A 22,214-nucleotide genomic window follows, 5' to 3' on the forward strand; every position below is an offset into this window, starting at 1 on the left:
ACCACTCCCTGTGGGAGCGAGTTCCACATTCTCACCACTCTCTGGGGAAAGGAGTTTCTCCTGAATTCCCCATCGGATTTATTGGTGACTGTCTTATATTGATGGCTCCCCGAGTTCTGGTCTCCCCCCACAAGTGGAAACATCTTCTCTACGTCTACCCGATCGAAACCTCTTCATTATATTCCGATATGTATTCTTCAGGCCCCGGCAACCCTCCCCAACTCTGTAACCTCCTCCAGTCCCTACAACCCTCATCTCTGTAACCTCCTCCAGTCCCTATAACCCTCTCTATCTCCGTAACCTCCTCCAGTCCCTACAACCCTCCCCAACTCTGTAACCTCCTCCAGTCCCTATAACCCTCTCTATCTCCGTAACCTCCTCCAGTCCCTACAACCCTCCCCAACTCTGTAACCTCCTCCAGTCCCTATAACCCTCTCTATCTCCGTAACCTCCTCCAGTCCCTACAACCCTATCTCTGTAACCTCCTCCAGCCCCTACAACCCTCCCCAACTCTGTAACCTCCTCCAGTCCCTATAACCCTCTCTATCTCCGTAACCTCCTCCAGTCCCTATAACCCTCTCTATCTCCGTAACCTCCTCCAGTCCCTACAACCCTATCTCTGTAACCTCCTCCAGCCCCTACAACCCTCCTCATCTCTGTAACCTCCTCCAGTCCCTATAACCCTCTCTATCTCCGTAACCTCCTCCAGTCCCTATAACCCTCTCTATCTCCGTAACCTCCTCCAGTCCCTACAACCCTATCTCTGTAACCTCCTCCAGCCCCTACAACCCTCCCCAACTCTGTAACCTCCTCCAGTCCCTATAACCCTCTCTATCTCCATAACCTCCTCCAGCCCCTATAACCCTCATCTCTGTAACCTCCTCCAGTCCCTACAACCCTCCTTATCTCTGTAACCTCCTCCAGTCCCTATAACCCTCTCTATCTCCGTAACCTCCTCCAGCCCCTACAACCCTCATCTCTGTAACCTCCTCCAGTCCCTATAACCCTCTCTATCTCCGTAACCTCCTCCAGTCCCTACAACCCTATCTCTGTAACCTCCTCCAGCCCCTACAACCCTCCCCAACTCTGTAACCTCCTCCAGTCCCTATAACCCTCTCTATCTCCGTAACCTCCTCCAGTCCCTATAACCCTCTCTATCTCCGTAACCTCCTCCAGTCCCTACAACCCTATCTCTGTAACCTCCTCCAGCCCCTACAACCCTCCTCATCTCTGTAACCTCCTCCAGTCCCTATAACCCTCTCTATCTCCGTAACCTCCTCCAGTCCCTATAACCCTCTCTATCTCCGTAACCTCCTCCAGTCCCTACAACCCTCCCTATCTCTGTATCCTCCTCCAGCCCCTACAACCCTCCCCAACTCTGTAACCTCCTCCAGTCCCTATAACCCTCTCTATCTCCATAACCTCCTCCAGCCCCTACAACCCTCCCTATCTTTGTAACCTCCTCCAGCTCCTACACCCTCCCTATTACTGTAACCTCCTCCAGCTCCCTACAACCCTCCCTATCTTTGTAACCTCCTCCAGCCCCTACAACCCTCTGAGATCTCTGCCCTCCTCCAATTCCAGCCTCTTGACCATCCCCCGATTCCCATCGCTCCACCATTGGCGGCCGTGCCTTCAGCTGCCTGGGGCCCTGAGCTCTGGAATTCCCTCCCTAAACAACTCCACCTCTCTCTCTCCTCCTTTAAGACGCTGCTTAAAACCAACCACCGTGACTGAGCTTTTGGTCGCCTGTCCCTAATGTCTCTTGATGTGAAATTTTTTCTGATTTACGCTCCTGTGAAGCACTTTGTTGGGGGGCGGGTTTACGGTGTTAAAGGCGCTTTATAAATGCAGGTTGTTGTGAAGAGGTGCTTTTTCTAGGGCTGCTGTAATCGGGAGGAGGTGAGGTACATGAAAGCAGTTTCCCTGGGTTGAAGGCTGCCTCTTGCCCTTGTACTACTGTTTACAACATGACTCGAAGTGGGTTCCCTCCGGTCTCTGAGCTCCCATTCCTGTGCAGCAGAAGAATTTACTATGCTGCACATCAGCAGTGTTTCATGTTTAGAGGGCTGGGCAACCAGATCGCAGATGCTTGGGGTGCTTGAGGCAAGCAGTTTGAGACCCAGACTAATAAGTGTGTGCCTGTGCGTGTGTGCGTCGCTGTCACCGGGTGCGTGTGCGCGTGTTGCTGTCACCGTGCGCGTGTGCGTTGCTGTCACCGTGCGCGTGTGCGTTGCTGTCACCGTGCGCGTGTGCGTTGCTGTCACCGTGCGCGTGTGCGTTGCTGTCACCGTGCGCGTGTGCGTTGCTGTCACCGTGCGCGTGTGCGTTGCTGTCACCGTGCGCGTGTGCGTTGCTGTCACCGTGCGCGTGTGCGTTGCTGTCACCGTGCGCGTGTGCGTTGCTGTCACCGTGCGCGTGTGCGTTGCTGTCACCGTGCGCGTGCGTTGCTGTCACCGTGCGCGTGCGTTGCTGTCTCTGTGCGCGTGCGTTGCTGTCTCTGTGCGCGTGCGTTGCTGTCTCTGTGCGCGTGCGTTGCTGTCTCTGTGCGCGTGCGTTGCTGTCTCTGTGCGCGTGCGTTGCTGTCTCTGTGCGTGTGCGTTGCTGTCTCTGTGCGTGTGTGTTGCTGACAGTGTGCGTGTGTGTTGCTGTCACCGTGTGCGTGCCTCTCATCCCCGTGGCGTTGCCTCCCCTGTCAGCCTCCTTCCCCAAACCACCCCCCCACCCCGGTGTTATTCTGAGCAGTAGTTTTGAAGTGACTGTGGTCAACAGCAGTCACTGGGAAACTGCCTGGATGCGCCTGTCTCTCCAGTAAAAGGATGTTGAGGTTTTACCTCGAAAGATGAACCACTATCTCCGGCTGGGGCCCTGCTTATCTTCCTGAAGTGGCCACGCGAGAGTTTTACTTTGGGCCTCTTTTCGAAGAAATACTTGGCAGGGGAAGTTGGGGGGTGTGGTTACAGCTTTTAACCCTTTAATGCCTGTTGAGTTAGCTGATCTGACCGAGTGTGGGACTGAGTCCATGCAGACAGAGGTGCGCACAGGCACACAAGTCTGAGCTCATGTGAGCCAATCCAGTGCCTTTCACCATTTCAGGACATCTCAAAGTGCCTCGCAGTCAACAAAGGAGCTCTTTTCCTAAGTGTGGTCACTGTTGTAATGCAGGAAACGCAGCAACCAATTTGTAGACAGCAAGCTCCCACAAACAGCAATGCCAGAATGACCCAGATCATCTATTTCCAGTGAGGCACAAATATGGGCCCCAGGACACCAGGGAGAACACCTCCTTGCCCCCACCCTGGTCCCCTTCCAACAGCGATAGTCTGACAGTGCGGCGCGCCCTCAGCACTGGCACCAGGGGAGTGTTGGGCCTGGATTATGGGGCTTGAGATGTTGGACTGGGGTCTCAAGCCAAAAGCCTCTCACCCAGAGGTGAAAGAGTTAAACTGACTGACCCACGGCTGAGACAATGGCCTCTGCTGCAGGCAGGGGAGTTGTCCCCCGAGCATAAACCTCCTGGCCCTGCAACCACCTGGGTCTGTCCCTGTCACACCAACTTCTGGTAAAGACAGACAGACAATTCTCACCTTTTGATAACCACCAGGCTTCCCGTACATAAACCCACATCATTCAAAAGGTGGGGCAGCAACAAATGCCCTCAGCGGCACAGAAACCGTTTCATGTTTAGCCCACAGGAATTTCTCTGAGTTTTACTGATTCTTCAACCAACATCCCTGAAAATAGGTCACCCTGGTGTAGATCTCACTGCTGTTTGTGGGATCTTCCTGTGCACAAATTGGCTGCCGTGTTTCCCGATATCACAATGGTGACGACTGCACAAAGCCCTGGTTCAACCACACCTAGGGATCAGTGTCCAGTTCTGGGCACTGCACCTTGGAAAGGATAGACTGGCCCTGGAATCAGTGCTGCACAGATTCACCAGAATGTCAGCAGAGTCCGAGGGTTAGATTAGGAGGAGAATGACATCAACTAGGCTCGTATTCCCCGGAATATCGAAGTTTAAGGGGTGATTTAATTGGGGGTTTTTAGGATTTTTGAAAGGAATTGATGAGGTCGAGAGAGAGAAACTTTTCCCACTGCTCGGGGGAGTTGAGGACAAGGGGGACATAACCTGAAAATCCGAGGCAGGACATTCAAGAGAGAAGTTAGGAAACACTTCCTCACACAGAGGGCAGCAGATCCTCGCTCGGTTAATCATTTTAAATCAGAGAGTGATAGCGAGATAGAACTATAAAAGAAAATGGGAGCCAAGGAGGGTAGATGGAGCTGAGATTCAGATCTGCCAATGATCTCACAGAATGGTGGAACAGGCTGGAGGGGCTGAACGGCTTGTCCTGTTGGATCCCCTCACCTCCTTCCAGCCCTAGCTCATCGGCAAGGCTGCCTCATCCGATTAATAAGAGCAAGCCGAGGGCTATTTGGCCATGGGCTGCTGGGCCACTAAACCAGACTCCAGCCAACACCCAAAGCTTGCTCCCAATTTCAAAGAGAAGTCAATGCACAATAAACAGGAGAATAGCAGGCTGCTTTCTCCCTCACCCTCAAAGCCAGCAGCACTAGCCCAAGCTCTGACAGAGATTAGCAGACGCAGCACCTAGTCCTCGATTGCTCTGCTTGGCTCAGTGCCAGCCCTGGGACTGCATCGGCCCACTGTCCACACCCACTCTAATGTGTTACGGCATCGCAGCCGACATCAGCAGCAAGCACCTCGACACTGTCCCCATCAAACACTCCCAGGACAGGTACAGCACGGGGTTAGATACAGAGTAAAGCTCCCTCTACACTGTCCCCCATCAAACACTCCCCAGGACAGGTACAGTACGGGGGGTTAGATACAGAGTAAAGCTCCCTCTACACTGTCCCCCATCAAACACTCCCAGGACAGGTACAGTATGGGGGTTAGATACAGAGTAAAGCTCCCTCTACACTGTCCCCATCAAACACTCCCAGGACAGGTACAGTACGGGGGTTAGATACAGAGTAAAGCTCCCTCTACACTGTCCTCCTCAAACACTCCCAGGACAGATATAGCGTGGGTTTAGATACAGAGTAAAGCTCCCTCTACACTGTCCCCATCAAACACTCCCAGGACAGGTACAGTACGGGGGTTAGATACTGAGTAAAGCTCCCTCTACACTGTCCCCATCAAACACTCCCAGGACAGGTACAGCACGGGGGTTAGATACAGAGTAAAGCTCCCTCTACACTGTCCCCCATCAAACACTCCCAGGACAGGTACAGCACGGGGGTTAGATACAGAGTAAAACTCCCTCTACACTGTCCCCATCAAACACTCCCAGGACGGGTACAGCACGGGGGTTAGATACAGAGTAAAACTCCCTCTACACTGTCCCCATCAAACACTCCCAGGACGGGTACAGTACGGGGTTAGATACAGAGTAAAGCTCCCTCTACACTGTCCCCATCAAACACTCCCAGGACAGGTACAGTACGGGGGTTAGATACAGAGTAAAGCTCCCTCTACACTGTCCCCATCAAACACTCCCAGGACAGGTACAGCACGGGGGTTAGATACAGAGTAAAGCTCCCTCTACACTGTCCCCATCAAACACTCCCAGGACAGGTACAGCACGGGGGTTAGATACAGAGTAAAGCTCCCTCTACACTGTCCCCCATCAAACACACCCAGGACAGGTACAGCACGGGGGTTAGATACAGAGTAAAGCTCCCTCTACACTGTCCCATTACTGATCCTTTGTGGAGAAATACATACTGCCTTTTATGTATGACAGTTCACAAACCAAGCACTGATACAGTGATACAGACAGACACAGAGACCAGGGAGGGGAGGGAGACAGCCTGAAAGGCAGGGAGAGAGCCCAAGGGAACATAGCCACAGGAGTAGGCCATTCAGCCCATCGAGCCTGCAGTGCCATTTAATACGATCATGGCTGATCATCTCCCTCTACACCACTTTTCCCCACTATCCCCACATCCATTGATTAGTCTCCAGATATCTATCGATTTCTGTCTTCAACATGTTCAATGATTGAGCTTCCACAGCTCTCTGGGGTAGAGAATTCCAAAGATTCACCACCCTCTGAGTGAAGAAATTCCTCCTCATCTCAGTCTAATATGGCTGACCCCTTATTCTGAGACTGTGTCCCCTTGTTCTAGACTCACCAGTCAGGGGAAACATCCTATCCACATCCACCCTGTCACATCCCGTAAGAATTTTGTAAATTTCAATTAGATCACCTCTCATTCTTCGAAACTCGAGAGAATACAGGTCCAGTTTCCTCAATCGCTCCTCATAAGACAATCCTGTCATCCCAGGGATCAGTCTAGTGAGTCTCCTTTGCACTCCCTCTTTGGCCAGTATATCCTTCCTTAGATAAGGAGATCAGAACTATACACAATACTCCAGGGTGCGGACTCACCAAGGCTCTATACAACTGCAGCAAGACATCTTTACTCCTGTACTCAAAACCCCTAGTGATGAAGGCCAACATATCATTTACCTTCCTAATTGCTTGCTGCATCTGCAGACTAGCTTTTAGTGACTCATGAACAAGGACACCCAGGTCTCTTTGGACATCAACACTTCCCAACCTCTCACCATTTAAGAAATAATCTGCATTTCTGTTTTTTTTTCTATCAAATTGGATAAATTCACACTTATTCACATTATATTCCCTCTGCCATGTTCTTGCCCATTCACTTAGCCTGTCCAAATCCCCTTGCATCCTCCTCACAACTTACAGTCCCTCCTAGTTTTGTGTCATCAGCAAATTTGGAAATATTACAATTGGTCCCCAGGAGAGGGGAGGGAGGGAGAGAGCCCGAGGGAGTTGGGGGGGGGAAAGAGAGGGAGATAGTGAGGTAGGGAAGGGTGGGGGGGTGGGGGGGGGGGGGGGGGGTGAGCCCGAGGGAGGGAGGAGGGGAGGGAGAGAGCCAGGGGTAGGGAAGAGGGTGAGAGGAAACACAGGAAAGCAGTTTGAGGAAGAGAGAGATTGTTATTTAAGTTCAGATAGAGACCAGCACGAATGCAGGGCCGCCCATCATCACTGTGCCGACTGGCACAAGGTGCTGTTTGCAGGAGCCATACCCGCAGAAACATCACAACGGGCAGCGCACAGCATCAACTCACCGACTGCTCGGAACAGGCAGGCACCATCCTCCTTCATCCGTTTTATGACGAAGCCTTTCTTCTCGCTCAGGGCCTTCTCGAACCAGTGCTCCTGCTGCAGAGAAAGGAGGGGAGATGTTAGGGCGACAGATCGGTCACGGTGGAACAGAACAGTACCTCCAACCCCGGCTTGCTCGGCTGCTCCGACATCTCACTTGTGCTGGGCTTCCACCAGCTGAAATCAGGACCAGAACCGCCTGCCAGACTGACCGCCTTTCGCAAAGCAAGTTCAAAAGGAGAGCTAAATGTCGATAATCAGACAGCAGCACAGGAGACGGCTATTCGGCCCATCCACTCTGCACCAGCCCTTCTGAAGAGCAACCCAGTTAGTCTCCAGCACCCCCCCCCCCCCACCTTGTTCTGCACCCCACATCCCCATTTCTCCCCCTTTCAAATATTTCTCCAATTTTGAAGGTTACGACTGAATCTGTATACATCGTCCTATCAGGCAGCAAGTCCCAAATCCAAACCACTCAAAACGTTTAATCTCTCATGTCGCCTCTGCTTCCTCTGCCCAATCACGTTAAATCTGTGCCCTCTGCTTATCCACCCTTCAGTCATCGGAAACTGATGTGCAGAGTATTTCTTAAATGGCAAGAAAGTGTAGATGTACAAAGGGACCTGGGTGTCATTGTCAATAAATCACTGAAAGCTAACATGCAGGTGCAGTAAGCAATTAGGAAGGCTAATGGGATGTTAGTCTTTATCACAAGAGGATTTGAGTACAGGAGTAGTGAAGTCTTGCTTCAATTGTATAGAACCTTGGTTAGACTGCACCTGGAGTACTGTGTGCAGTTTTGGTTCCCTTACCTTAGGGAGGATATAATTGCCATAGAGGGAGTGCAATGAAGCTTCACCAGACTTGTTCCCGGGATGGCGGGACTGTCCGAGGAAGAGAGATTTGGAAAACTGGGCCTGTTTTCTCTAGAATTTTGAAGAATGAGAGGTGATCTCAATGAAACCTACAAAATACTGAAAGGTTTAGGCAGGGTAGATGAAGCTGAGATGTTTTCACCTGGTCGGGGAGTCTAGAACCAGGGGACACAATTTCAAAATAAGGGGGAAGCCAGTTAGGACTGAGATGAGGAGAAATGTCTTTACTCAGAGGGTTGTGAATCTTTGGAATTCTCTACCCCAGAGGTTTGTGGAAGCTCAGTCATTGAGTATGTTTAAAGTAGAGATTGACAAATTTCTAAATACAAATGACATAAAGGGATATGAAGATAGTGTGGGGAAAAAGGGATTGAAGTGAATGATCAGCCATGATAGTATGGAATGACGGGGCAGGCATGATGGGCTGAATGGCCTGCTCCTGCTCCTGTGTTCCTATGTCGGAGGGTGCAGCTTTCAGGATGAGGTGTTAAACCCGAGGCTCTCCCACTGGCATGACTGGTAGGGAGGGAGGGCAGGGCCAATATCTATCCCTCAACCAAGATCACGAGAAAGGAAAGAGCTGATCTGGGCCACGCCTAAGTTCTGTTTGTGGGATCTTGCTGTTCACAAGCTGCCGTGTTTCCTACATGACAACAGTGACCACACTTCAGAAATTTCTTCATTGGCTATGAAGTGTTTTGGGACGTCCTGAAGTGGTGAAAGGTGCTGGAGAGATGGGAGTTCTCTCGTTACAACACGAACGGTGTGTAAACGATCCCCCCCACCCCTCCCCGAGCCCACCCAGGTGGAGGTAGGGCTGGGCTTTGTTACTTCACTGACTCACACTGTCTGCACACTCTGCTATGTCTAGTGCAGAGAGAGAGACACGGACATGTGGGAATTTCAACAGGGAATCAGTACGCTCTGGGAAGAGGCATCACTTCAGGACGGTTCAAAGCACTTCAGAGCCAATGAACGAACGCACCTTTGTTTGTCCCACCTCGCCCTGAAAACTCATCAATCAGTGAACTTGACATTGATATGCAGAAGCGCCACCTAGTGGCAATGCTGGGACACCAGTGAAGGGCAGCAGCTCTGCAGCGCTCTCTCCTGGCAGGACATCTCCAGCAGACACACACACACACACACACACAGGACGCACACAGGACGCACACGCACACACACAGGACGCACACACACAGGACACACACACACAGGACACACACACACAGGACACACACACACAGGACACACACACACAGGACACACACACACAGGACACACACACACAGGACACACACACACAGGACACACACACACAGGACACACACACACAGGACACACACACACAGGACACACACACACAGGACACACACACACAGGACACACACACACAGGACACACACACACAGGACACACACACACAGGACACACACACACAGGACACACACACACAGGACACACACACACAGGACACACACACACAGGACACACACACACAGGACACACACACACAGGACACACACACACAGGACACACACACACAGGACACACACACACAGGACACACACACACAGGACACACACACACAGGACACACACACACAGGACACACACACACAGGACACACACACACAGGACACACACACACAGGACACACACACACAGGACACACACACACAGGACACACACACACAGGACACACACACACAGGACACACACACACAGGACACACACACACAGGACACACACACACAGGACACACACACACAGGACACACACACACAGGACACACACACACAGGACACACACACACAGGACACACACACACAGGACACACACACACAGGACACGGCCCTTCACCCTTTCCAAACTGAAATCTTTCTGCACTTGCAGTTATGTGAGCCTGGTGGAGTGCTCTCAGAGTGCACTGTCTCCTCTCTGCCCTTCACACCATTCATCGCAACATGCCCCTCCATGAAGTCTAGTGAGAGCCCCACCCCGTGATCAGATTCCAGTCTGTAACTCACTCCCGGGTATCTGTTATTCTGTATATAAACACCCCGAACCCCTCGATTAGATTCCAGTCTGTAACTCACTCCCGGGTATCTGTTATTCTGTATATAAACACCCCGAACCCCTCGATTAGATTCCAGTCTGTAACTCACTCCCGGGTATCTGTTATTCCATATATAAACCCCCCGAACCCCTCGATTAGATTCCAGTCTGTAACTCACTCCCGGGTATCTGTTATTCTGTATATAAACCACCCGAACCCCTCGATTATATTCCAGTCTGTAACTCACTCCCGGGTATCTGTTATTCTATTTATAAACCCCCCCGAACCCCTCGATTATATTCCAGTCTGTAACTCACTCCCGGGTATCTGTTATTCTATATATAAACCCCCCCGAACCCCTCGATTAGATTCCAGTCTGTAACTCACTCCCGGGTATCTGTTATTCTATATATAAACCCCCCGAACCCCTCGATTAGATTCCAGTCGGCAACTCACTCCCGGGTATCTGTTATTCTATATATAAACCCCCCCGAACCCCTCCATTAGATTCCAGTCTGTAACTCACTCCCGGGTATCTGTTATTGCACAGAAACTCCCCTCCACCCAAGCAGACTATTACACGCTAACCCCTCAGATCAGATTATTACACAGAGCCCCCCGGGTCAGATTATTACACAGTAGCCCCCCGGGTCAGATTATTACACAGAGCCCCCCGGGTCAGATTATTACACAGAGCCCCCCGGGTCAGATTATTACACAGAGCCCCCCGGGTCAGATTATTACACAGAGCCCCCCGGGTCAGATTATTACACAGAGCCCCCCCGGGTCAGATTATTAAACAGACCCCCCCCGGATCAGATTATTAAACAGACCCCCCCGGATCAGATCATTACACAGAGCCCCCCGGGTCAGATTATTACACAGAGCCCCCCGGGTCAGATTATTACACAGAGCCCCCCGGGTCAGATTATTACACAGAGCCCCCCGGGTCAGATTATTACACAGAGCCCCCCGGGTCAGATTATTACACAGAGCCCCCCGGGTCAGATTATTACACAGACCCCCCCCGGATCAGATTATTACACAGAGCCCCCCGGGTCAGATTATTACACCGACCCCCCCGGGTCAGATTATTACACAGAGCCCCCGGGTCAGATTATTACACAGAGCCCCCCGGATCAGATTATTAAACAGAGCCCCCCCCGGATCAGATTATTACACAGACCCCCCGGATCAGATCATTACACAGACCCCCCCGGATCAGATCATTACACAGACCCCACCGGGTCAGATTATTACACAGACCCCCCCGGATCAGATTATTACACAGAGCCCCCCGGGTCAGATTATTACACAGAGCCCCCCGGGTCAGATTATTACACAGAGCCCCCCGGGTCAGATTATTACACAGAGCCCCCCGGGTCAGATTATTACACAGAGCCCCCCGGGTCAGATTATTACACAGAGCCCCCCCCGGATCAGATTATTACACAGAGCCCCCCCCGGATCAGATTATTAAACAGACCCCCCCACTCCCCACCCCCGCCAGATCAGATTATTACACAGACCCCACCGGGTCAGATTGTGACACAGACCCCACCGGGTCAGATTGTGACACAGACCCCACCGGGTCAGATTGTGACACAGACCCCACCGGGTCAGATTGTGACACAGACCCCACCGGGTCAGATTGTGACACAGACCCCACCGGGTCAGATTGTGACACAGACCCCCCCGGATCAGATTATTACACAGACCCCCCCCGGATCAGATTATTACACAGACCCCCCCCCGGATCAGATCATTACACAGACCCCACCGGGTCAGATTGTGACACAGACCCCACCGGGTCAGATTGTGACACAGACCCCACCGGGTCAGATTGTGACACAGACCCCACCGGGTCAGATTGTGACACAGACCCCACCGGGTCAGATTGTGACACAGACCCCACCGGGTCAGATTGTGACACAGACCCCACCGGGTCAGATTGTGACACAGACCCCACCGGGTCAGATTGTGACACAGACCCCACCGGGTCAGATTGTGACACAGACCCCACCGGGTCAGATTGTGACACAGACCCCACCGGGTCAGATTGTGACACAGACCCCCCCCGGATCAGATTATTACACAGACCCCCCCCGGATCAGATTATTACACAGACCCCCCCCCGGATCAGATCATTACACAGACCCCACCGGGTCAGATTGTGACACAGACCCCACCGGGTCAGATTGTGACACAGACCCCACCGGGTCAGATTGTGACACAGACCCCACCGGGTCAGATTGTGACACAGACCCCACCGGGTCAGATTGTGACACAGACCCCACCGGGTCAGATTGTGACACAGACCCCACCGGGTCAGATTGTGACACAGACCCCACCGGGTCAGATTGTGACACAGACCCCACCGGGTCAGATTGTGACACAGACCCCACCGGGTCAGATTGTGACACAGACCCCCCCCGGATCAGATTATTACACAGACCCCCCCGGATCAGATTATTACACAGACCCCCCACGGATCAGATTATTACACAGACCCCCCCAGATCAGATTATTACACAGACCCCCCACTCCCCACCACCGCCGGATCAGATTATTACACAGACCCCCCGGATCAGATTATTACACAGACCCCGGATCAGATTATTAAACACACCCCCCGGATCAGATTATTAAACACACCCCCCGGATCAGATTATTAAACACACCCCCCGGATCAGATTATTACACAGACCCCCCCGGATCAGATTATTACACAGAACCCTCGGATCAGATTATTACACAGACCCCCCGGATCAGATTATTACACAGAACCCCTGGATCAGATTATTACACAGACCCCCCCGGATCAGATTATTACACAGACCCCCCGGATCAGATTATTACACAGACCCCCGCGGATCAGATTATTACACAGACCCCCCGGATCAGATTATTAAACAGACCCCACCGGGTCAGATTGTTACACAGACCCCACCGGGTCAGATTGTTACACAGATCCCACGGATCAGATTATTACAGACCCCCCCGGATCAGATTATTACACAGACCCCCCCGGATCAGATTATTACACAGACGCCCCCACTCCCCACCCCCGCCGGATCAGATTATTACACAGACCCCCCGGATCAGATTATTACACAGACCCCCGGGTCGGATTATTACACAGACCCCCCGGATCAGATTATTACACAGACCCCCCGGATCAGATTATTACACAGACCCCCCGGATCAGATTATTACACAGACCCCCCGGATCAGATTATTACACAGACCCCCCGGATCAGATTATTACACAGACCCCCCGGATCAGATTATTACACAGACCCCCCGGATCAGATTATTACACAGACCCCCCGGATCAGATTATTACACAGACCCCCCGGATCAGATTATTACACAGACCCCCGGATCAGATTATTACACAGACCCCCCGGATCAGATTATTACACAGACCCCCCGGATCAGATTATTACACAGACCCCCCGGATCAGATTATTACACAGACCCCCCGGATCAGATTATTACACAGACCCCCCGGATCAGATTATTACACAGACCCCCCGGATCAGATTATTACACAGACCCCGCGGATCAGATTATTACACAGACCCCCGGATCAGATTATTACACAGACCCCCCGGATCAGATTATTACACAGACCCCCCCGGATCAGATTATTACACAGACCCCCCGGATCAGATTATTACACAGACCCCCCAGATCAGATTATTACACAGACCCCCCGGATCAGATTAATACACAGACCCCCCGGATCAGATTAATACACAGACCCCGCGGATCAGATATTACACAGACCCCCCGGATCAGATTAATACACAGACCCCGGATCAGATTAATACACAGACCCCGGATCAGATTATTACACAGACCCCCCGGATCAGATTATTACACAGACCCCCCGGATCAGATTAATACACAGACCCCGGATCAGATTATTACACAGACCCCCCCGGGTCGGATTATTACACAGACCCCCCCCCCCCACCGGATCAGATTGTCACACAGACCCCCCGGATCAGATTATTACACAGACCCCCTGGATCAGATTATTACTCAGACGCCCCAGATCAGATTATTACAAAAACCCCCGGGTCGGATTATTACACAGACCCCCCCCCCCCCGGATCAGATTGTCACACAGACCCCCCCCAGATCAGATTATTACACAGACCCGCACCGGATCAGATTGTTACACAGACCCCCCGGATCAGATTATTACACAGACCCCGCGGATCAGATTATTACACAGACCCCCCCGGATCAGATTATTACACAGACCCCCCGGATCAGATTATTACACAGACCCCTCGGATCAGATTATTACACAGATCCCCCGGATCAGATTATTACACAGACCCCCCGGATCAGATTATTACACAGACCCTGCCGGATCAGATATTACACAAACTTCGGATCAGATTATTACACAGACCCCGCGGATCAGATTATTACACAGACCCCCCGGATCAGATTATTACACAGACCCCACCGGGTCAGATTGTTACACAGACCCCACCGGGTCAGATTGTTACACAGACCCCCCCGGATCAGATTATTACACAGACCCCCACGGATCAGATTATTACACAGACCCCCCGGATCAGATTGTTACACAGACCCCACCGGGTCAGATTGTTACACAGACCCCCCCGGATCAGATTATTACACAGACCCCCCGGATCAGATTATTACACAGACCCCCCCGGGTCAGATTATTACACAGACGCCCCCCTCCCCCGGATCAGATTGTCACACAGACCCCCCCCCCGGATCAGATTATTACACAGACCCCCCCCCCCGGATCAGATTATTACACAGACCCCCACCGGTTCGGATTATTACACAGACCCCCCCGGATCAGATTATTAAACACACCCCCCGGATCCGATTATTACACAGACCCCCCGGATCAGATTATTAAACAGACCCCCCGGATCAGATTGTTACACAGACCCCCCGGATCAGATTGTTACACAGACCCCCCGGATCAGATTGTTACACAGACCCCACCGGGTCAGATTGTTACACAGACCCCCCCGGATCAGATTATTACACAGACCCCCACGGATCAGATTATTACACAGACGCCCCCCTCCCCCGGATCAGATTGTCACACAGACCCCCCCCGGATCAGATTATTACACAGACCCCCCGGATCAGATTATTACACAGACCACCCCGGATCAGATTATTACACAGACGCCCCCCTCCCCCGGATCAGATTGTCACACAGACCCCCCCCGGATCAGATTATTACACAGACCCCCCCCTCCCCCGGATCAGATTGTCACACAGACCCCCCCCCGGATCAGATTATTACACAGACCCCCCGGATCAGATTATTACACAGACCCCCCGGATCAGATTATTAAACACACCCCCCGGATCAGATTGTTACACAGACCCCCCGGATCAGATTGTTACACAGACCCCACCGGGTCAGATTGTTACACAGACCCCCCCGGATCAGATTATTACACAGACCCCCACGGATCAGATTATTACACAGACGCCCCCCTCCCCCGGATCAGATTGTCACACAGACCCCCCCCGGATCAGATTATTACACAGACCCCCCGGATCAGATTATTACACAGACCCCCCTGATCAGATTATTACACAGACCCCCCTGATCAGATTATTACACAGACCCCCCGGGTCAGATTATTACACAGACCCCCCTGATCAGATTATTACACAGCCCCCCCCGGATCAGATATTACACAGACCCCCCGGATCAGATTATTAAACAGACCCCCCCCCCGGATCAGATCATTACACAGACCCCCCCCGGATCAGATTATTACTCAGACCCCCCCGGATCAGATTATTACTCAGACCCCCCGGATCAGATTGTTACACAGATCCAACCGGGTCAGATTGTTACACAGACCACCCCGGGTCAGATTATTACACAGACCCCCCTGATCAGATTATTACACAGCCCCCCCCGGATCAGATATTACACAGACCCCCCGGATCAGATTATTAAACAGACCCCCCCCCGGATCAGATCATTACACAGACCCCCCCGGATCAGATAATTACACAGAACCCCCCGGATCAGATAATTACTCAGACCCCCCGGGTCAGATTATTACACAGACCCCCCGGGTCAGATTATTACACAGACCCCCCTGATCAGATTATTACACAGCACCCCCCGGATCAGATATTACACAGACCCCCCGGATCAGATTATTATACAGACCCCCCCGGATCAGATCATTACACAGACCACCCGGGTCAGATTATTACTCAGACCCCCCGGATCAGATTATTACACAGGCCCCCCGGATCAGATTATTACACAGGCCCCCCCCGGATCAGATTATTACACAGAACCCCCCGGATCAGATTATTACACAGACCCCCCCGGATCAGATTATTACACAGAACCCCCCGGATCAGATTATTACACAGACCCCCCGGGTCAGATTATTACACAGACCCCCCTGATCAGATTATTACACAGACCCCCCCGGATCAGATATTACACAGACCCCCCGGATCAGATTATTACACAGACCCCCCGGATCAGATTATTAAACAGACCCCCCCCGGATCAGATCATTACACAGACCCCCCCGGATCAGATTATTACACAGACCCCCCTGATCAGATTATTACACAGCCCCCCCCGGATCAGATATTACACAGACCCCCCGGATCAGATTATTAAACAGACCCCCCCCGGATCAGATCATTACACAGACCCCCCCGGATCAGATTATTGCACAGACCCCCCCGGATCAGATTATTACACAGACCCCCCCGGATCAGATTATTACACAGACCCCCCCGGATCAGATTATTACACAGACCCCCCCGGATCAGATTATTACACAGACCCCCCCCCCCGGATCAGATTATTACACAGACCCCCCCTGATCAGATTATTACACAGACCCCCCTGATCAGATTATTACACAGACCCCCCTGATCAGATTATTACACAGACCCCCCGATCAGATTATTACACAGACCCCCCCGGATCAGATTATTACACAGACCCCGCCGGATCAGATTATTACACAGACCCCCCGGATCAGATTATTACACAGATCCCACCGGGTCAGATTGTTACACAGACCCCCCCGGATCAGATTATTACACAGACCCCCCCGATCAGATTATTACACAGACCCCCCCCCGGATCAAATTATTACACAGACCCCCCGCGGATCAGATTATTACACAGACCACCCCCCGGATCAGATTATTACACAGACCCCGGGTCAGATTATTACACAGACCCCCCTGATCAGATTATTACACAGCCCCCCCCGGATCAGATATTACACAGACCCCCCGGATCAGATTATTAAACAGACCCCCCCCCGGATCAGATCATTACACAGACCCCCCCGGATCAGATCATTAACACAGACCCCCCCGGATCAGATTATTACACAGACCCCACCGGGTCAGATTATTACACAGACCCCCCACGGATCAGATTATTACACAGACCCCCCACGGATCAGATTATTACACAGACCCCCCACGGATCAGATTATTACACAGACCCCCCACGGATCAGATGATTACTCAGACCCCCCGGATCGGATTATTACACAGACCTCGGATCAGATTATTACACAGACCCCCCCCCGCCGCCGGATCAGATTGTCACACAGACCCCCCCCCCGGATCAGATTATTACACAGACCCCCACAGGATCAGATTATTACACAGACCTCGGATCAGATTATTACACAGACCCCCCGGATCAGATTATTACACAGACCCCCCCGGATCAGATTATTACACAGACCCCCCCGGATCAGATTATTACACAGACCCACCGGATCGGATTATTACACAGACCTCGGATCAGATTATTACACAGACCCCCCGGATCAGATTATTACACAGACCCCCCGGATCAGATTATTACACAGACCCCCCGGATCAGATTATTACACAGACCCCCCGGATCAGATTATTACACAGACCCCCCCGGATCAGATTATTAAACACACCCCCCGGATCAGATTGTTACACAGACCCCACCGGATCAGATTATTACACAGACCCCCCGGATCAGATTATTACACAGACCCCACCGGATCAGATATTACACAGACCCCCCGGATCAGATTATTAAACAGACCCCCCCCGGATCAGATCATTACACAGACCCCCCCGGATCAGATCATTACACAGACCCCCCCGGATCAGATCATTACACAGACCCCCCGGATCAGATTGTGACACAGACCCCCCGGGTCAGATTATTACACAGACCCCCCTGATCAGATTATTACACAGACCCCCCCCCAGGATCAGATTATTACACAGACCCCCCGGGTCAGATTATTACACAGACCCCACCGGGTCAGATTGTTACACAGACCCGCCCGGATCAGATTATTACACAGACCCCCCGGATCAGATTATTACACAGACCCCACCGGGTCAGATTGTTACACAGACCCCACCGGATCAGATTGTTACACAGACCCCCCCGGATCAGATTATTACACAGACCCCCCACGGATCAGATTATTACACAGACCCCCCACGGATCAGATTATTACACAGACCCCCCACGGATCAGATTATTACACAGACCCCCCCGGATCAGATTATTACACAGACCCCCCCGGATCAGATTATTACACAGACCCCCCCACTCCCCACCGGATCAGATTATTACACAGACCCCCCGGATCAGATTATTACAGAGACACCCCCGGATCGGATTATTACACAGACCTCGGATCAGATTATTACACAGACCCCCCGGATCAGATTATTAAACACACCCCCCGGATCAGATTATTACACAGACCCCCCGGATCAGATTATTACTCAGACCCCCCGGATCGGATTATTACAGAGACCTCGGATCAGATTATTACACAGACCCCCCGGATCGGATTATTACACAGACCTCGGATCAGATTATTACAGAGACACCCCCGGATCAGATTATTACACAGACCCCCCGGATCAGATTATTACACAGACCCCCCCGGATCAGATTATTACACAGACCCCCCCGGATCAGATTATTACACAGACCCCCCGGATCAGATTATTACACAGACCTCGGATCAGATTATTACACAGACCCCCCGGATCAGATTATTACACAGACCCCCCGGATCAGATTATTACACAGACCCCAACCGGATCGGATTATTACACAGACCTCGGATCAGATTATTACACAGACCCCCCGGATCAGATTATTACACAGACCCCCCGGATCAGATTATTACACAGACCCCCCCCCGGATCAGATTATTACACAGACCCCCCCCCCCCCCCCCCGGATCAGATTATTACACAGACCCCCCGGGTCAGATTATTACACAGGCCCCCCTGATCAGATTATTACACAGACCCCACCGGGTCAGATTGTTACACAGACCCCCCCGGATCAGATTATTACACAGACCCCCCGGATCAGATTATTACACAGACCCCACCGGGTCAGATTGTTACACAGACCCCCCCGGATCAGATTATTACACAGACCCCCCACGGATCAGATTATTACACAGACCCCCCACGGATCAGATTATTACACAGACCCCCCCGGATCAGATTATTACACAGACCCCCCCGGATCAGATTATTACACAGACCCCCCCACTCCCCACCGGATCAGATTATTACACAGACCCCCCGGATCAGATTATTACTCAGACCCCCCGGATCAGATTATTACAGAGACACCCCCGGATCGGATTATTACAGAGACACCCCCGGATCGGATTATTACACAGACCTCGGATCAGATTATTACACAGACCCCCCGGATCAGATTATTAAACACACCCCCCGGATCAGATTATTACACAGACCCCACCGGGTCAGATTGTTACACAGACGCCCCAGATCAGATTATTACACAGACCCCCACCGGATCAGATTATTACACAGACCTCGGATCAGATTATTACACAGACCCCCCGGATCAGATTATTACACAGACCCCCACCTGATCGGATTATTACACAGACCTCGGATCAGATTATTACACAGACCCCCCGGATCAGATTATTACACAGACCCCCACCGGATCAGATTATTAAACAGACCCCCCGGATCAGATTGTTACACAGACCCCCCGGATCAGATTGTTACACAGACCCCACCGGGTCAGATTGTTACACAGACCCCCCCGGATCAGATTATTACACAGACCCCCACGGATCAGATTATTACACAGACGCCCCCCTCCCCCGGATCAGATTGTCACACAGACCCCCCCCGGATCAGATTATTACACAGACCCCCCGGATCAGATTATTACACAGACCACCCCGGATCAGATTATTACACAGACGCCCCCCTCCCCCGGATCAGATTGTCACACAGACCCCCCCCGGATCAGATTATTACACAGACCCCCCCCTCCCCCGGATCAGATTGTCACACAGACCCCCCCCCGGATCAGATTATTACACAGACCCCCCGGATCAGATTATTACACAGACCCCCCGGATCAGATTATTAAACACACCCCCCGGATCAGATTGTTACACAGACCCCCCGGATCAGATTGTTACACAGACCCCACCGGGTCAGATTGTTACACAGACCCCCCCGGATCAGATTATTACACAGACCCCCACGGATCAGATTATTACACAGACGCCCCCCTCCCCCGGATCAGATTGTCACACAGACCCCCCCCCGGATCAGATTATTACACAGACCCCCCGGATCAGATTATTACACAGACCCCCCTGATCAGATTATTACACAGACCCCCCTGATCAGATTATTACACAGACCCCCCGGGTCAGATTATTACACAGACCCCCCTGATCAGATTATTACACAGCCCCCCCCGGATCAGATATTACACAGACCCCCCGGATCAGATTATTAAACAGACCCCCCCCCCGGATCAGATCATTACACAGACCCCCCCCGGATCAGATTATTACTCAGACCCCCCCGGATCAGATTATTACTCAGACCCCCCGGATCAGATTGTTACACAGATCCAACCGGGTCAGATTGTTACACAGACCACCCCGGGTCAGATTATTACACAGACCCCCCTGATCAGATTATTACACAGCCCCCCCCGGATCAGATATTACACAGACCCCCCGGATCAGATTATTAAACAGACCCCCCCCCGGATCAGATCATTACACAGACCCCCCCGGATCAGATAATTACACAGAACCCCCCGGATCAGATAATTACTCAGACCCCCCGGGTCAGATTATTACACAGACCCCCCGGGTCAGATTATTACACAGACCCCCCTGATCAGATTATTACACAGCACCCCCCGGATCAGATATTACACAGACCCCCCGGATCAGATTATTATACAGACCCCCCCGGATCAGATCATTACACAGACCACCCGGGTCAGATTATTACTCAGACCCCCCGGATCAGATTATTACACAGGCCCCCCGGATCAGATTATTACACAGGCCCCCCACGGATCAGATTATTACACAGAACCCCCCGGATCAGATTATTACACAGACCCCCCCGGATCAGATTATTACACAGAACCCCCCGGATCAGATTATTACACAGACCCCCCGGGTCAGATTATTACACAGACCCCCCTGATCAGATTATTACACAGACCCCCCCGGATCAGATATTACACAGACCCCCCGGATCAGATTATTACACAGACCCCCCGGATCAGATTATTAAACAGACCCCCCCCGGATCAGATCATTACACAGACCCCCCCCGGATCAGATTATTACACAGACCCCCCTGATCAGATTATTACACAGCCCCCCCCGGATCAGATATTACACAGACCCCCCGGATCAGATTATTAAACAGACCCCCCCCGGATCAGATCATTACACAGACCCCCCCGGATCAGATTATTGCACAGACCCCCCCGGATCAGATTATTACACAGACCCCCCCGGATCAGATTATTACACAGACCCCCCCGGATCAGATTATTACACAGACCCCCCCGGATCAGATTATTACACAGACCCCCCCCCCCGGATCAGATTATTACACAGACCCCCCCTGATCAGATTATTACACAGACCCCCCTGATCAGATTATTACACAGACCCCCCTGATCAGATTATTACACAGACCCCCCGATCAGATTATTACACAGACCCCCCCGGATCAGATTATTACACAG

At 51.9% G+C, this 22,214-nt stretch overlaps 1 protein-coding gene across 1 annotated transcript in view; it reads right to left on the bottom strand.

Annotated features, from left to right (window-relative positions):
- Positions 1–22,214, bottom strand: part of otud5a (OTU deubiquitinase 5a) — a 78,738-nt gene that overhangs the window by 24,181 nt on the left and 32,343 nt on the right. The window contains exon 2 of the mRNA XM_068024306.1: positions 7,133–7,226. Within this exon, the coding sequence (XP_067880407.1) occupies positions 7,133–7,226 (94 nt within the window). The remainder of the gene's footprint in view (positions 1–7,132; positions 7,227–22,214) is intronic.

This window comes from Heterodontus francisci, chromosome 49 (genome assembly GCF_036365525.1).
Source record: "Heterodontus francisci isolate sHetFra1 chromosome 49, sHetFra1.hap1, whole genome shotgun sequence".
Classification (NCBI taxonomy): domain Eukaryota; kingdom Metazoa; phylum Chordata; class Chondrichthyes; order Heterodontiformes; family Heterodontidae; genus Heterodontus; species Heterodontus francisci.